At 45.8% G+C, this 19410-nt stretch overlaps 1 protein-coding gene across 1 annotated transcript in view; it reads left to right on the forward strand.

The window, feature by feature from the left end:
* LOC144818285 (zinc finger protein 474-like) overlaps positions 1 to 9696 on the forward strand; it is a 325325-nt gene extending 315629 nt beyond the window's left edge. Inside the window, exon 4 of the mRNA XM_078675565.1 lies at positions 6281 to 9696. Within this exon, the coding sequence (XP_078531691.1) occupies positions 6281 to 6432 (152 nt within the window). The 3' untranslated portion in view covers positions 6433 to 9696. The remainder of the gene's footprint in view (positions 1 to 6280) is intronic.
* The last annotated feature ends 9714 nt before the right edge of the window (positions 9697 to 19410 follow it).

Here is a 19410-nt window from a genome sequence, read left to right on the forward strand (position 1 = left end):
AAATTAAAACTAGCCATCCAGTGTACCACTTTATTTCTTAGTTCTGTCCAGGATTCTTTAGCTTGGGTGGCCAATTTAGGTGCTACTTTTAGGATAATCACATATGGAGTTACTTCAGGGGGAGATGTAATAACACTGGGGTATGGCTCCATGCTCTAGTTGGTTTTGGGATTTGACACCCAGTCGTACCTAACTTGTTTTGTGTGGGCTCTGTGCTATATGCTAGAGGTACAGGGGGATAATTTGATCTAAGGTATGACCTTTCCTCGGTGCGCTGCTTTACCAAGGATTTTCTGCCATGTCTTCCTTAAAAGTTTCCTCCATCGGTGCCCTCTCTGTATTTGTAGGGGCATTTTCTAATACCATTAATCTGCCCTTAATTTCAGCGAACTCACCTATAACTCTCTGCTTTACATTCTCCAGTTTAACATACAATTAATTTAAGAGACCCTCTAAAATATCGAAGTTATTGGTTCCCTTTACTCTGGCCATTTTTTTCTTTTTGGGTATCGTTCTCCTCCCGCAGGCACTATGACCTGTTTTATGATTTGCGGGGAATACCATGCTCATGTCCCCTAGATGTTTACTTCTCTTAGTCACACCAGTCATATATACTCCAACCAGCACCACTGACACTCCATGAATGTGCAAGCTGCCTATGATAACAGGGGTTACTTCACACATTTGTATCCAGATTTGGCTGAGAGCCACATCTTCTATCACTCTCGGCAAGTGCAGCTTATTTAGATGCTGAATACTACAAAGACTGCTTGGTGAATTGTAGAAATCTATACAAATATGGACTTTCACTTGGGACACACGACCATCATAAAAAGAGCATATCATTACACACATCCCGTTAGTACCCAAGATGAAACTTCACAATGTATTTATGAGCTATTTATATATGATAGTGCACATAAACACATTTTTACACATCATTTCTTTAACTTCACTGGTGATTTTCATTTGATCTGTCTCTGCATCTCCTAGTTTCCTTCCGCTGTCCATAACCGTGCATCAGCAAAGCACAAACATAGTCCCTAGGCATCATTAAGCTCCCATTTAGTCTCTTCAGATTGCTATTCAGACGTCCGAACAACACAGGGTGCTTCTACAATACTTCACAAGCAGTGGTGGGTATGATCACCCTAGCCTGGTAAAATATCACCATCCAACTGTGCATATGCATGAACTCAACCCAGTATTCCAACCTACGCCTGCCAGTGGGTTGTATGTGAGTTTATAGTAAGAACAAATTATGGAATACCATTACTGAAAAGCAATTTCACCTACCTAAACTTTTGAATAGAAATGTCCAGGATGAATTTACCACTTCATAAAAACCAATTAATAGAATGTCATGTCCTTTTTTGATTGGCTTTTGCTTGCTTATCTTTTAAGGTGTTAATGAAATGGCTACAGGTCTTACTTTCAGAAAAAATTTTGTCTGAGGTATTCATTTCAGCGCTTTACTTAAAGGAACGTAATTTACGGATTTTTTTTAATGTATTTAAAAGAGTTTTATATAGTGTAAACAAGACCCTTTCGGTTGACAGAGCGTTTTACAATAATAGTTCAATAAAAGCAAGAGAATGTTTTGAAAGAAAAGATATGCTATATACATAAACATAGAGAAGGCCATGCCACAAAGTTACACAAGCAAATAATTAAGTCAAAATAATGGGAGGACATAACAGACACACACAGACATTCGAGATGCTGGCATGGGTAGAATCCAATGGTGTTGGGGCTGTGAGTGCATGGTTGGGCCACAGACAACCAACGCAAATCTCAGAGATGTGGACGGGCGTGATCAATGGAGCCACACACAGGCTGGTAATTGTCACACTTGAGGAGAGGGAGGTTTGGCCTCGGTATGGGAGAAGTCTATTGGCTAATAGGAGTTTTACCTATTTTCTGAAGAAGGGGAGGAGGGATGGGTCCTGGTCTCCAGAGGAAGAGGGTTCCAAATTTTATAGCCCAGTCTGGAAAAAGATCGGTTGTAAGTTTTCTTTTCATAGAATTACATGTTTGTGACTTAAGTATTAAGAAACTTGTGCTTCTGGAAGTTCTGTTGCTGCCAGATAGGGTAAATGTCTGGAACAGGTAACAAGGGGTGTTGTGGTGCAGCGCTTTATGGGTCATAAATGCAATTTTGAGATGGATCCTGGCCTAATAGGGTAACCATTTCAAAGATTACAGTTCAGGGGAGATATCATCTCTATTTTTCGAGCCAATGATGAGCCTTGAATCTGCGTATAAGGTAGCCTTCAACAGAGTGATTTTGCTTTTCAAGAATCCCACAAGGGTAATACTACCATAGTCTAATTTGGATATCACAAGTGCTTGAGCCGCTGTGCTTGAGCCACTGTTTTGAGATCTTCCATAGGCACTAAAGCATTTTATTTCCTTAGTGCATTTAGTGATGGTAAGCTCCTCTGGTGGCAGCACTGATGTGCTTTTGCATGAAGAGCGTATTATCCAGAATCATTCCTAGGGATTTAGCTGAGTCAATGATGTGGCGGGTACAGTTCAAGACAGTAAGATTCAGAAGCCAGTCTTGATATTAGGGTCGATACTGGGTGGTGAGATCTGTGGGAATTCTGTTTTGAAGGCATTGAGTTTGAGGAGATTGTGAGTTAACCAATATTGCATGTTTGTTAAGGTGATATTAATTATGCTGATGTCATCAGGCAAGGTCATTTTCATATAGAGTGGGGGTCATCTGCATACATGTAATCAGAGATGTGAGGGAGGTTGAGGATTTCTGTCAGGGGGCACCATGTACAAGTTGAATGGATGCTTTTAATTTGCTGACCCCTCACCACACCTAAACACCATCCATCACTGAACCCTTCACAACCTCTATCCATCCCTTTCTCCTAAAAACTCTTCACCATGTGATCCCTGAACCTTAAAAGCCCTTTCGACCCATAAACTCCACCCATCTCTGAACCCGAACACCCTCTCCCCACTCCTAAAATACACCCATCCCCAAACCCTAAAAATATCTTTCTACCCCTAAACTCCACCTGTCCCTGAACCCTAAAACCATTGCAACCCCCAAAGTCCACTTGTTCCTGAACCCTAAAACCCTTTCCATACCTAAATCCCATCCAATCCTGAATCTTTAAAACCCCTCACCATCATTTAACACCACCCATTCCTGTACCATAAAAACCCTCACCACCCCTAAACTCAACTCACCCAACCACCTATAAACCCCTCACCAACCCTAACCTCCCCATTCCCTGAATCCTAAACCCCTTTCTACATCTAAGCTCCACCAATTCTTGATCCAATGATACCCTTCACCACCCTAAATTTCAGCCATTCTTCGCCCCTAAACTCTACCCAATTCTAAAAATCATTCACCACCCATACAGTCTAAAAACCCAGTTATATTGATCCAAGTGCTCACTTAACACAAAAAAAGACAAAAAGAGCCTGAGAGGTTGTCTAGGGCTTTCACATATCCTCCCATATAACACAATTATTTACACAAAGGAATGTGAAAGCCCAGGGGTCTCGTTCCTGGCAATATTCCGTGCTACCTCATACAGGAATATTACAAATATTAAGAGAAGCATCTCACCCACCAACTGGTGGCATGCTTCATCATCAGCATTTTTTTGTTATTAAAGATCACTGTAACATATGCAGCACATTAAGGATTACAACTCGCCATTGTGGTATTTACTGGCACTGATTGCTGTGATTGCAGATAATAACATCTTATGTGCATTGTTTGTCTTGTGTTATTTTACCTTGCACATCTATCTAATGGGAATTTTCTTGGTAATACTGAAACAAGATTCTGCAGTGCATCCAGTGAACCTACCACACACAAAATGCTCCTGGTGGACTTGCAGATCTATGTGTGGCCTACCGCAAAAGAATAATCAGTTTTGAGATTTGTCTTATTAAACTATAGTTTGGCCCATATGTTTGCCAACAAATCATTTTAAAATGGGCAACCTAGCCATATTAAAAGATAACTTCTTTGTGAAGTAAAATCCTCTACCACATACTTAAACGTCCCAAGATCTTTTCTGTTGAATGACTGAGGTCTTCTGGAGGTTAAACATACATTTGAAGTTGTTGACAGTCATGGGTGCCCAGCCACTATCTCGACCATTCAGGGTCCATCCCCAAAGAACACCTCTCCTTCAGGCATAGAGCAGAATAAAAGTTGTTGTTTGTATTCTGCCCCACATTCCCTGGACTTTATTTGATGATCTCGTTTATCCGTCCAGGCTAGAGAGACATGACTGGTAGACATGGCTGGTGGACAGCCGTGTTCCCTGGCATCCTGAAGGCAAGCATCTATCCAGGTCCTCAAACAACTGCAAAGGGTTGGTAGCACGGGGGCTGGGAAGGATCATTTATATTTATTTGCACTTGGGTGTGTATCCCTTGAATCCTCTTTGAAAGGGTTGACTTGCTGTCTTCACTCACTTGCTCAGGCTCGTCATAACTACTATGACCAAATGTGTAACACGATCCAATATGTAAATCAACAGCACTGCTTTGTAGGAATGAGAAACGTTTGTACAGTGCCAACATTAGAGTTGCAAGCCACAAAATTTGCCATTTTAGCACAACGCTAGGCAGAGCAGAAGTGAGCAACTGGTATATTTTATGAGATTTGTACTTGAGATACATATTCCAGCACAAATTTCTAAGCACAGATAACCACCCCCGATAAAGCTGCATATGATGGTTAATTTTATCGAATTACACGTTATGCTAGCACGTCCACGTGATATTCCATTTGCCCCTTGTTTGTGCCTGGTTTTATTTGTCACCAGGATTCCATGTAAATCTAGGTCCCCCTACTGTAGTAGATATGGCTTTGCCTGGAACCCTACTGGTGTTTGCATTGTTCCACTTGTATGGCCCCCTTTGCTCATATTATTAAGAGTTTAACACTGAGTGACGCAATAGCATTGGACACAAAACTCGTGTCAACATTCGGTACAAAAATCCCTTTTACGTGCAAAGGTTGATGGACGCTGCCATTGGAGTCACTTTGCATCAGGAAGTGAAGCACACAGGCATACAATAATCGATCTGGTCCTGAGTTCGTGGTTGAATGGCTGTCCATGAAATGTCCTGTCAAAGGTAGGTGGGTAATAATCTGGAATACTGTGATATTAGTAATAAGAATCGGTGGAAAGGTTGCAGTGGTGTGAGGACCAGCTCACATAATTCCCTCTCATCTAGGGTAGCAAAAACAACGGCTCTGATAATGAGGCTGATTTTACCTAACTAGTCTTTCATGAAATAGATTTTGTCATTTAAGCTCTGCATACAATGCTGCGATTGTAATGGTGTCACACTAAGGGACCATATTTACAAGAAAATGGAGCAGGGCGGTACCGCAAGCAATTTCGCTGTGCCGAGCTGCGTCATATTCTGGGTGCCGGTATGCACCATATTTACAACAATACGGAGCATTCCTGTAATTTCCTCTGCACCAGTGCAAAAAAGCATCACTAGCACGAGCACAGGCACCCTTGTACTATGGTGCAAGGGTGCAGAGATGATTGTTGTTGTGCAGGAAGGGCCACCTTCCTGCACAAAAACAATCATTAATGGTATTTTGCTCCTTTTGTGTGTGCTGCAGAATGCAGCACACATAGAAAGAGCACAAATCATGGAGAAACAAAAGTATTTCTTTTGTTGCGCCACTCTTACGCCTCCCCTGGGGAGGCGTACGTTTTTGGTGCTGTCTCAGATGTACAGATCCTTGTAGATCTGGAGCAGTGTGAAAAGGCAATGGATGTTTCGTGGGAACGCCCACAGCAACACCCTTCGCATGCCCCTTTGCCGCAGAAAACTGCGTAGAAGAGGAACATATTTATAAGGCGGCATTAACCCATGCAAAGTGGCTTAGGGCCGCCTTGTAAATATGGAGCAGGGCACAGCACCAATGGAGCATCGCAAAAAGTGACGCTCCGGTGGCACAATGCCATTGTACACATGCCTGTAAATGTATTTAGTGTTGGCTTAGAACAAATGGAATACGTTTAAGGGCACATAATATTGCTAACAGATTCTATGGTGGTGTATGTAATAGATAGAGAATGCATTTTCCATTCCACAAATGATAGGACTACCATTTATGCGGCCATTGGAACACAAAAATACTATGTTACTAGAATGAAGTCACGCAATAGGGCTATTTTGGTAGAAAGCTTTGCTGGATGTTTTCTTCATGAAACATATGCAATTGCCAAGAAAATGCGCTGATGCTTGTCTTTGTCTTTTCCAGCTAAAGGCTCGTACGATCTTGAGGCAGTAAATGAGGCAGCATGGAAGAGTGCTCAGAGCCAGCTCGTTGCTTGCGACATCTGCGGGCGCTCCTTCCTACCAGACAGGCTGATTGTCCACCAGCGGTCCTGCAAACCTAAGCTAGCAAAATGAAGCTCCTTTACCTGCCACAGGGCAAGAAGAATACACTCTCAGTCTACCGTGGGCTCCTGCATCCCTCCAAGAGTGAATAGAATGAAAAACTCCATTTACTTAAGCTCCTTTACCCGGCGAAGGGTGGATCGCACAGCTTTATATACCTGAAGCTTCTTCAGACGTTAAGACAGTACATGTTTCATCTGCATAGAGCTCAGTCATCCACCCAAGGATGGAAGGAATAGAAAATGTGTCTGTCTGAAGCTCCTTCACCCACAGAAGCCTGGAAATAATTGAAGTTCCATCTTTATGAACGTCCTTCCTCCAATGAAGTATAAAAATAATAAAAGTGCCATATACCCAAAGCACTTTCGCTCAATGAATAGTGGGAAGAATAAAAGCTCCATCTATATGAAGCACGTTCATCCAATGACGGTTGAAAGCATTGAAAGTTCTATTTACCTGAAGCGTCTCCACTCTACGAAGGGTGAAAAGAACTGTAACTCAGCCTACTTGAATCTCCTTCGCCCAACACACGGTAGAAAGAATAGAAGCTCCATTTACCTAAGCTCTTTCACCAATCAAAGAATGAAAAGAATAGAAGCTCAAGGCATGATTTAGAGCTCAGGTTGGGGTACTCCATCACAAACGTGACTGATATCCCATCGGATGTATTGCAAGTGTTATTAGATTTCAGTGGATAGGTTACTCCATCGCACATGTGGCACGTTTGCCGTATTACAAGTGCCATTGGATATAAGGCACTTGTAAAATGGCAGGCAGGATATCCATCACATTTGTGATGGATCAACCTATCCACCATACTCTAAATCAGGCCCTCATTCTACTAACTTGAAGCTACTTCAGCCAACAAATGGGGGAAAGAGTGGAATCCCATTCGAACTGTATATTTTAAGAGATCATAGGAGCATTGTTCAGTCAGAGAATGAAAGAATTATTCAGCAGGCATCTGTCAACGAGAGGCTGCATTGCACTCACGATAAAACATTGATCTATTTGAGTGTGTATTTTCATTCATCACAGAATTATAATGCAAATGTTTTTTTTTACATTTACCTTAATTTCTGATTCAAATGTACATACAGTTCTGGTTTAATTGTTTGTTAGTTTTGATGTATTTTATCCTGGTACTGTCACTCCACTAAGGACCTTATTACATGTGGTCCTGGGAATCATTTGTGGCTCTTAACATATGTAACCACCAGCACCACTGAAATTATAAGATCCACAGATTTACCGTGGATCCCATGTGTTTCACCTGGACACTTTTCTTGCTGCAAGCAGTTAAAATCTCGCGGTGAAACACCATGGGAAAATTAAGAATTACCTATGAAATCGGATGCGGAATTGCCTTGGTAATTCCTCATTTCTGAGGGTACCTTCAGAGTACACCTCCTAATCCACCAGAAGGATAGATCGCTTAACTGTGTATTTTAGAAGAATGAGAGACTGATTTAGGCCTAGCAAGATTCATACCTATAACTTTTATATTTGAGGTTGCAAAATATATCTGCACCATTACGCACTTGTGATTCATACCTTTTGCGTAAAATAAACAATAGCCTCACTTAGTCCCTTAAATTTCATTTAGACCGGTAGTTTGTCAAAATATCGGCTACAGCAATATTGTGCTATTGAAATATTGTAGCAAAAGTACTGACATTAAATATCAAGTATCTTAAGTATATAGTGGTATGTATTGATTTACCATTCTTAACTCCATATCTACATACCTTGATGATATATACATGATCAAGGTACATAGGTCTGAAGTTAAGTATAGTAAATCTATACTTACCCATATATACTTACCACATTGATTATTGGTCATTAATATTTGTGCTGCGATATTTGCGTAGCATGACATTTAGTACTCAATATTCTGGTACCACACCTTAGGCTGGTCGCCGCACTGTTGTGCAAAGATTTTGGAAGTAGAAGAGGGCACTGAGTGCTGGAAATCCCAGCACCTATGTTGCTTCCCAAATCATGGTAGTTTATCGATACAGTAAGGGTGAAAGAACCCCCCACAGAGAGCTAGGTGATAAAGTGCTTGGATGAGCTCTTTGAGGCTGCTCTTGCCGATCCCCATAAACGGGAGGAAAGTGTGCTTTTGAAGCAGCGAACACACAACCAAATCACAGGCACTGTGCATACTGTGTGTTGTGAACTGTAAACTATGGGGAAGATTCGTGAATATTTTTGGAAATCTGAGTAACCTGCTCCATGGGCAAGTTGCATCTACACCAACACCTTTCCTTGAGTTCGCATAAAGTACAGGGCACAGAACTCGCTTGCAGTAAAGTGCGACATGCGAAAGGGCATACTTCAGTGGCATTCTGAAAAGTCCCCATCTTTACAGAGGGAATGATGTTCCTCTCATAGGAAATGTTTCTGCCAGAGTGCACCAGGAATCATTCACTTCCTTGGAACTCTGGAGCAAATTCCCCGTTTGGTGAACCATAAAGCCAGTTGTGATTTGCTACTTTGTGGGGTACACAATACATCTTGCCTAGACTCGGACACTCCAATGGCATTTCCGTATCGCTCTACACAGTGTCCAGATTTTCACTGTTGTCATATATTGTGCATTTGTAGTGTACATTGCATGCACACAGTACACTCATATGCACAAACATTCTCATGACGTGCACTTTTTACTCATGCAAAAATCACGCATTTGTAGTAGGTTTAAATCAATTTACGAGCAACTTATCCTTCTGTGAATTCTCTCAAAATCCTGGGGCCTGAAGAAAACCTCATCATGGGGTTCACTAATTCTGGGGCCACTGAAGCGTTGTCTTAATCATCCCTATGGGCAGCAATCTCTGGTCAGGATTAGATATTTGGAATTGGAGAAATATCGGTAACATCTCTCTTTTGCTGACGACAGTACTTGGCGAAATATGCTAATCAAATGCAGTAATGGCAGCTATTTACAAAATGTTCCCCTTTTGCATTTACGTCTACCATTTAGGAGATTGTAACCACTGAACTCTTCCAAGGGGACCATTAAACATCATTCAAAAAATTAGAAACCCACTTTGGAATTGAGCCAGCCTCTCATTTGCTGTATAAATGTAGTCGCCAATGTAATTTTTGTGTGATTTTGTTAATTTGTAAACGAATACAGCCAAAAAGTAATTGCAGAACAAAAACTATCAAAAATATTTTACTGTTAAAAATCGAGAACATTTGTAGTACATGCGTAATTTTCATTGTTTTAGTGATTAAAATCATGCAAATAAAACATAAACATTTGTCCATATGTGAAATAATTGACGTAGGAGGGCGAGCCATATCTGGCAGTCTTATAATATGGATTATAAAATGTGATTATTCACGACCAGGTGAGGAAAATATCTGAACGAATTGCAGATTATATAAAACAAAAAGTATTAAAAGGTGTTCCGAATTTACAAAGGTGGCTTCAGTAAATTCTGTTCTTTTAACCAACATCCCTGTGGTTTGGGAACCGACCGTCCTCGGGTCGGCGGTCTGAAACGGCAATTACGATGTGACAGCACATGGTCAGTGATTGGCTGCCGCCCCCCCCTATGACCACACCAACCCCCAGACACAAGGACATCTGAACATGATTATCTTTTGGAAGGCAGGGGGTCGCGGGACCCCCCAGCCGTATTTATCAAGATATAAAACAACAAATTTAAATGTACGATATGCAGTTTATACGGAAAATCAGCAGGACATTAGATACATGATTGTCAACAGGTGTGAGAGACTATCCTTAACAAAAACTCTAATACAGATTGTTTCCTAACCGAATCTAACATCCTCATCTGAAATTTAGCATACTAACATTTCTGGCCATATGGCAAGGTCGCTAACCGGTGTCAGGTCCTACTAGCTGCGCCTCACCACAAGATGTGCGCATGCGCAGCCGGGCCCGGTAATTACCCGGTCCACGCCGTGAACTCCATTTACCCACTTAAGGAGGGCCCTTACTCAGCGCCATCTGTTGACGTCATAAGTATGCGCGCGCGGGGTGGCTACCAGCCTAAGGAAAGCGTGACTCCTCCAACCCGCGCCCCTTTGAAGCACCAGTTACCTTGCCCCTGAAGTTCTAGGAAGGGCCAATGGCCCCTCCCCCTGGGCGGGAACCTCCATAGGATGATGCCCGCCCCCTCGGACCTTAAAATAGCTGCTCACCGGTCATGACCTTACCGCATGCCCCATACCTAATAAATACGACGACCTATGAGAAGAAATTCTAATGTACAGCTACTCTTTCTAAATAAACATCACGCATAACACCTTAAAGCTAAAACGGGGAAAAAAGGCCTAAATACCAATGCAACCAATAACATACACAGTACCATTATCTACAAAGGGAAAAAAGACCTAAGAGAAAGCATAACAGGCAAAATACCAAACAATCTTCTAATCATAGGAAAATTGGCCTACGACATTATATACAAATTATCGACTGAATTTAACTAATAATGCATACAACACTGCAATGTTCCAGGGAAGGTGGGTGGGGAAACAACAAGCCCCGAGCGCGGGGCACGACCGGTGTGGGGGGGAGCGTCCAGGAAACAAGGAGTCCCCTGGGCGCTCCCCGCCACTTTATTGCCCCCACAGCCCGCCCCCCGACCCGGATGTCGCACAATGACATCCGGGTTGGGGAGGGCACCCGCCAATCGGTGGCAGGGCGCGCCCCTCAGGACATGCCCCACCACCGAGAGGCTTTGCTGGAGGGGGCGGTCGCCGCACCGCCATGCGTGCGGGGGGGCCAAGGGCCCCCCCTTTTCACATGGTCAGTGATTGGCTGCCGCCCCCCTTATGACCACATCAACCCCCAGACACAAGGACATCTGAACATGATTATCTTTTGGAAGGCGGGGGGTCGCGGGACCCCCTGGCCGTATTTATTAAGATATAAAACAACAAATTTAAATGTACGATATGCAGTTTATACGGAAAATCAGCAGGACATTAGATACATGATTGTCAACAGGTGTGAGAGACTATCCTTAACAAAAACTCTAATACAGATTGTTTCCTAACCGAATCTAACATCCTCATCTGAAATTTAGCATACTAACATTTCTGGCCATATGGCAAGGTCGCTAACCGGTGTCAGGTCCTACTAGCTGTGCCTCACCACAAGATGTGCGCATGCGCAGCCGGGCCCGGTAATTACCCGGTCCATGCCGTGAACTCCATTTACCCACTTAAGGAGGGCCCTTACTCAGCGCCATCTGTTGACGTCATAAGTATGCGCGCGCGGGGTGGCTACCAGCCTAAGGAAAGCGTGACTCCTCCAACCCGCGCCCCTTTGAAGCACCAGTTACCTTGCCCCTGAAGTTCTAGGAAGGGCCAATGGCCCCTCCCCCTGGGCAGGAACCTCCATAGGATGATGCCCGCCCCCTCAGACCTTAAAATAGCTGCTCACCGGTCATGACCTTACCGCCACAGGCCAGCATTGTTGACCGACGATCTGGCCTCCCCCTTCCTAGCCCTAAACTTGGACTGATTTACTTAGCAAATCCCTCTAACCACGCCCAGAGATTATTCGACCACAGGACATTCCCCGCCTCAGTCAGGTGGACCCCGTCTCCCAGATAGAACTGCTTGCCCCAGATACACCCGTGTGGAATCGTCTGCAACCGGGGGGCTCGGAATAGTTTGTCCAGCTGTGTGTTGATCCTCTTTACTGAGTGATTCAACGCCCTGACAGAGTCCCCCCCTCGCCACTGCCACCGGGGGATAAGTTGCGACCATACTACTGTGCAACCCGGGCAAATCCTCGTGACCCACCCAGCAGTGGAGATGATTTCCTCAATCAGGATGCGCCTCCCTAGTCTGGCCAAATCGTTCTCCCCCAGGTGAAGTATCACCACTGACGGGGGGCGGGCTGCTGCGCTAAGAGTCCCTGGAAGAAGCACCTAAACTGGCTGAGGCACAGACCCCCCCTACCGAAAAAGGAGATATGGAACCCTTTCAACGCAGCCCTTTTTCTACGGTCTCCTGAAAGAAAAACATGTTTAGCACGCCTCACATAAGAGTGGCCCACAATCCAAATCGCCAATTTTGTGTGTCCTTCCTGTTGCTTGTGCTGCGATGGTGTTGATTGTTGACGCACGCCGGCGAGTTCCTCCCCTGCGTCACAGGTTTGAGAAACTGCAAAAAACCAGAAAGACACCAAGCGTGAGCACCGTCCTGTCACAACAAGTCAATTCGCACATATCGTTTGTAACATTCTGACGACCATCTCCCAATTCTCTTTACATTCTCAACCGGGAGACCCCTTGCTACTGCTTCAGTTGCTGCCCCAATCCTAAATGAGTGAGTGCCAAATTCCTTGGGGTCAAAACCTGCCTGTCTGACTGTCAGCTCCAAGACTCGCCTAAACTGGTACCTGGTCAACGGCGTGCCATCGGCGTGACACAACAGTGCACCCCCCGTCGTGCCCCCTCGCTGCCTGCGGAGGAACTCCACATGTGAAACCGGGCAGCAAGGGTTGGCCCGTGCCCGGTGAAGCACTATGGTGTGACCCCGAGACTCCTGGTCAGTTTTCGACCTCTGGATTGTCATCCACATAGTATCCTCTCTGATCTTTACACCAGTCTGCTGCAGGCCGACCAACTTGTCCCCTTTTGACCCTGCGACTAATTCACCAATTCTCAGAGCCCCATAGAAGGCCAGGGAAAACGCAGCCTTAAACAGAAGTACCTCCCACTCGGAGCTACAGACACTGTGCAGCGCTCCCAATAAGGCTGTCAGCCGAGCTAGACCAATGGGCCTTCTACCATCTGGAGCGTGACCTTGTAGGCGGCGCCAACACCTCAACGCCTTGCGCACCATAAAGGTGTTAGTAGGATCTTGCATGCCCCTAGCCTGTGCGAAGAAGGCGATCGCCGCCCTGTGTCTGCTCGCTGCCGCCACTGAGCGCCCCTCCCTGTGCATTGCTTCTAAGTAGGCCGCAAAGCTGTCCTCCTGCGCCCACCTAGCCTCCCATTCCAGCCCCAAGAAAGCCCGGTAAGACAAAAACGCCCCTTCGTAAGCTGTCTTGGTCCTGGGGGCTAAGCTAGCAACCACGAGGTCCTGTAGTCTGGGGCACCAATCTGCCAAAGTACTGCCGGGAAGTGGGCTGGCGAAGGGTCTGCTGCAGGAAGATGCTCCCTGAATACCTGCATTTTAAAGCGAGAAAGGGAATGAGCTGCATTGTTGAGGATTCCAGGGACATGTTTGGCTCTGAAAACCACATTCCATTTTAAGCATTGTAACACAATCTCCTTTATCAGGCGCAGTATGAAGGGACAGCGTGCCCCCTGTTGGTTTATACATTCTACCACTGTCATGTTATCCGAACAGAACACCACTGATTGGTTACACAGTTGTTCTGGCCAGACCTTCAAGGCCACCCATATCGGGAAGAGTTCCAGGAAGCCAATATTGGCGGTCAGACCCCATGCTTTCCACTCCTCCGGCCACCGTTGAGCGACCCACTTGGACCCCAAGATGGCGCCGAAGCCCACACTACCAGCAGCGTCTGTCCACAGACCCAACTCTGCTGATGTGGCGGGAGGGCCGGGCCACACTACCCTGCCATTAAAGTCCTCCAGGAATGCCATCCATATATGCATATCCTGGCGGACCTCAGATGACAACCTCGTGCGGTGATGTTTCTCCCGTAGTCCCTTCATTGCTTGGGCAATGGAGCGTGAGAATGGGCGTGCCATTGGGATGACCCGCAGGGCAAAGTTCAGTTGCCCCACTACTTCCTGGAGCTGTTGCAATGACACCTTGTCTTTGCGTAGGCATTGACGAAGCGCTGCTCTAAACCTAGACACTTTGTCCCAGGGCAACCTGAAGCATCCCTCTACCGAGTCAATTTCGATACCAAGGAATTCCAAGCAGGTAGACGGGCCGACCGTCTTCCCTGGCGCTAACGGAACCCCAAAAGCCCGCATGACCACGCAAAATTCCTGCAATGCCCAGGCGCACTCCTGAGAGCCCGCCGCACCTAAGAAAAGGAAATCGTCTAGGTAATGCATGACCTGCTGGTGGCCCGTCGCCTGTCTCATGACCCATTCTAGAAACGAGCTAACCGTCTCAAAATAAGCACATGTAATGGAACATCCCATGGGCATGCATTTGTCCATGTAAAACTTGCCTTCGAAATTGAAACCCAGGAGGTGGTGATCACAAGGATGGACTGGGAGGAGACGGAAAGCAGATTCTATGTCGGACTTTGCCATCAGTGCCCCTGGCCCCAGAGCTCGCAATAACTCCACAGCCTGGTCGAATGAGGCATATTTTACACTACAAATGCCCTCATCAATCGCATCGTTCAATGATGCTCCCCTTGGTGCCGACAGGTTGTGGATCAGTCTAAACTCGCCCTTTTCTTTTTTAGGTACTACTCCAAGCGGTGAACAAACAAAATTGGGGACCGGCACCTCCTGGAAGGGGCCCGCTATCCTGCCAAGCGACAGTTCCTTGCTAATATTCGCACCCACCACTTCAGGGTTATGCTTTACTGACAGTTGGTTCCTGCAATGAGCGTTACCTGTGTACCCCACTGCCGGCATCCTAAAACCTTGTGAGAAACCCTCCTGAAGGAGAGTGGCCGCTGAGTGGTCTGGGTATCTATTCAACCATGGGATCATTGCCAAAACGTCTACTGGCGTGGGGGGGCACAAATCGTCTGTACTACTCTGGCTGCCCCTTTCCCCTCTGACCGTGGTTGCCTTGTTTGGACCTGCAAGTTGTCTCGGGGTGGGATGGATGACCACAGACTGCACATGTATGTCTAAATTTACAGGTGCCCTGGGCCCTTGTGCAGGAGCGCTTATTAAAGTCCCAGCACACCCCTTTTCTCTCTGACCCCCCCCCCTATTCTTCCCCGGGATCTCACCCCCCTGTGCTGACCGAAAGGGCTGTGGGGGTCTGGCGGTGAACACCCTGACTGTGTTGGTGGCCTGGGATAGGGCTGTGTCTCCCGAGAACTGCTTATGCCAGGACATAGAATCCACTCTGTCCCATGCCAGAGATGAGTCAAATTCCTTTGCTTCCCTGAAATTAACAGCATACTCTTTCCACGCATCCCCAGAGTATTGATCACTCCACCCCACAATCCTGCTCTGGTAGCAAGCCATTGCTGCCTGCACATTAGGGGGGCGTTCGGCCGTGATAGCCGTAAGGACGGAAAAGGCCCTGATCCAGTTCTTCAAAGTCTCATCAACCCTGAACCTAGAACACTGTGCCCTCCATTCACTCGGATGCATCCATTCCTTCAATAATTTGGCCTGCTCCATTTCCCTATTGTCTAGCAGCAATGAAAAAATGTAAACATACTTCCCCGCCCAAATCAACTCTTTCACTGCCTGTGACACATGTTGTGCCAAATTTTCACTCCTGGATGGCACTGAGCCGTCCCCCAAGAGAGGCAGAGCCACCTCCTTACCATTAACGGGCACCTGAACCGGTAAGCCTTCGACTCCCTTCGGTTGGGCGGGACTGGAACCTGTAAGTGAAGAAGATGAGGGCACCGGAATATTGTCAGCCGCAGTCGCAGCTTTAATCTTTTCTACCAACTTCGCCGCTTCTGCCGCATGATCTGATGAGGCAGGGAACACACCGCCCTTTTGCAACCAAGGTAACAAGGCGGCTATCTGAGATACCAACTCAACCGGGACCGTGTCCGGGTTATCTGCCGGCACCACTGGGACCCCTAGAGGCTTGTCCGGTGGCACTGGCGCGATAGCTAATGGAGCGGATGTCGGCGGCACACTCGGGACCGGAAGCGGTACCATGGGCGGGGTGTTATTCCCCTGAGGTGGGGGTGCCGGGGTCATGTCCATCACCGGTAAAGCGGGCACCGGAGCAACTGGCGGAGGTGCCAGAGGCACAGATGCCGCAGGTACTGAGGTACTGGGTTTTTAAGAACCGGCACAGAACCGGTAACCCAGCGGTGCCAGGGAATCAACACCCAGAGACCTCGGGTTCTTCCTGATCCAGACCTACAGAAACTCGGACTCTTCTAGGTGAAGTCAAAGATTAGTTTATTGGCTGCAACCAAGGTAACAAGTGTCCTAGAAGTACAATACGGGTATGTTCTCAGGAGACTGCACACTTTTACAAAGTCAGGCTTCTCTTCTTATACACAATTCTGGGCCTCGGGCAAAACTTTCTTGGTTGTAAAGTAAATAGTTAACATATTTTGGTACAAAGAAAAAGCAGAGTCATGATGACATGTCCATATTTCACTTTGTGCTGCCTACAACAAATCATTTGGCAAGGCTCAACATTTCATCAGATATCACTGGACCCCTAATAACAACGGGCACCTCCCCACCATAAAGTAAGTGAAGCAAAGGAGTGGAGAAAGATGTGAGCGAGATATGGCAGGTGTGCGCGCTGAAATGGTTTTATGGTTTGTTGAGCCTAGATGCTATCTTGCTCGGCCACTGGGAGGGAACTGACCTAACGAGTTCGGCCTGGGGCAATGGTTCCAACTTGTACTGAGGTCAGGGAAAAGTCGATTAAGGAGTACGTGTCCTTGTGGAATGAAATTCAACTGGATTAAGGCCTATGTAAAGGGCAACACATAAATGGGAATGAAGGGGTCAGAATGTAAGTGACGATTTCGAGGTGAAATCGTCACTCGAATAGGCTGAAAATACATGTACATGATGTACTCGTCATTCTCGGTCTTTTGATACCAAATTCGTCATGTTTCGACGAAGTTTTAATTCTCGAGTCCAGAACTATTATATGAATCCAGATTTTCAGAACCACAAACCCTCCTTTTGCCCTTACATAGGCAATTAATCTATCCTCATGTTAGTCTGAGTCCAGATCTATATTCCTAAAGTCATTGAGATGTTGCTGTAACATCATTCTAGTGCTTAGTTCATCTCTTGACACAGGCTTCCTTACACATGATGTAACGCAGAGGCCACATATTGCAGGAGCACACTGTATGCACAGACAGAACAGGAAAAGAATGGCTAAGACCATCCCAATGACCATAATAATTTTCCATCCCCAGGCAGATATCAGTTCCCAGAACCATCCCATTAACGACCAATCTCCTTTATCCACATGAATAGATTCAGAAATCCTATGTAGTTTGGAGATGGCCCTGTACACTGTTGGAGCATTATCTGGGATGAAAATGCAACAACTAGACTGGATCAATTTGCATACTCCACCTCGGTCCGCAAGTATTACATCCAAAGCGACCCGGTTCTGAAGGGTCATAAGTCGATCCGACTGGAGCTCAGCGGTTAAGTTACTAAGGGAACCAGCAGTTTCAATCACGGTGGATTCAACTACCCTTGTTAATTGCCTTATGTTTCTACTGTTAGCCATGGATCCCCAGAACGGCAGAAAACCCTTTGCAAAGTCCCCAAATTCTTGACCTGCAGTGTCTTCTTTACTCAAAACACCTCTAACTACCCTTGTCCGGTGGTAATCCGCCGCTGCTGTGTAGGTGGGAGGTAACAGGAATGAAACAAAACATGAGCCCGAGAAGTCAGGGGGCAACCATGTATAGGCTCTATCATGGCAGATGAAATAAGTACCCTTAGCGGCTAAAAACGCAGGGGAAGTCTGAGATCCAAAAACATACGTTTCTGTACAGATACTCTTCCCTAGCTGAGCTCTGGGATTCTTGCCAATACCTTGCAGACACAGGTGACCTTGATGGGGTACGATCCAGATAGGGGACGATCTTTTGGCTTGCTGTTTCTCACTTAATGTAGTGCCATATCCGGTCACGTTCCAACCTACATATGCAAGTATCTCATCATCTGGGGTATCTTCATAAGAAGTTACTTCCTTGATCATGTCAACTATACCTTTGACTAGGGCGCTAGTCTTGAGGTTGTCTTTTACAGAACGTAGGGGTTGGATTTCTCGTGCATATATGAACATTGTCCTATATGCCCATACTGAACCATTGTGACTAAATGGCAGGACCAAATAGGGGATACCTTTATCCGTTGTGTGAGGCATGAGACCACACACCCAACAGTTAGTTGTGTTCATTACAAGTTGGTGTTGGTGTAATAACTGAACAAAGGAGTTATTAACAAACTCTAATCTCCTATTTGATTCGTGGTCAGGCAGAGGGTGGAAAGAATGAGAGGAAATAGTAGGAGGAGGTATGGGTGATGCAGTGGGCGCAAATGTTACATGGAAAGAGAACAAAACATAACTTATCAAAAAAATCATTACTCTGGATAGCATAAAAATACACAATATTATAAAACTTTACTTTGTCATCGTGTTACATAGTCTCTGCTTAAAGTTCATTTGTTTGGCAGGTCTCTCCACATCAGAAAACTCCATCCTCTCTAAGGTGCTGCCCGCGACGAGGAGGTTGATTCTGCTAAGGAGTGCTTCTGTCAGTCTAGGGCAACTCCCTTGGACCGACCAGAACCACCGACCTAACGTCGTTGGCTGCACTTCCGAAGACTTTAACCAATCGCGGCCCTAGCAGCGGAACCCGGATGGCGGTTCGAAAAACAAAAATAAGCAAGTTTCCTAAATGGGAGAGCTGCACAAAAAGTATTTGGGAGAAAAAAAGAATTTATTAGTCCATAGGTCTTGGTCTCAAAATCATAAAAAGGAATCACTCTTATCAGTTCGTTTTTCTCGGTCTCAGATTGTAACGTCTTTTCCCTGGTACTGTCTGGTCCTGCAACAGGAGTTCAGGTTCCAAAGAGTTCAATTGTTCTGGTGGTGGCACAGTTTCTTGAAAAATGTTCTCGCTTTCACATTCAGGGTTAGTTTCTTTTACACGGTCATCGCTGACAGGTATGATACATGGCACAGCCGTGAGCTCTGAGTCAGTGACACCCTTCTGGATCCACTGGTCATAGGGCAGAGGGAAGGGTACTTTTTTACAATGGATCCCGTGGACCCAGTTGGCCTTCTCCTCCACCCGAACGGCTGACCTTGTAGACAGAAGGACGAGATGAGGCCCGGTCCACCTGG

Source organism: Lissotriton helveticus, chromosome 2_1 (genome assembly GCF_964261635.1).
Source record: "Lissotriton helveticus chromosome 2_1, aLisHel1.1, whole genome shotgun sequence".
Classification (NCBI taxonomy): domain Eukaryota; kingdom Metazoa; phylum Chordata; class Amphibia; order Caudata; family Salamandridae; genus Lissotriton; species Lissotriton helveticus.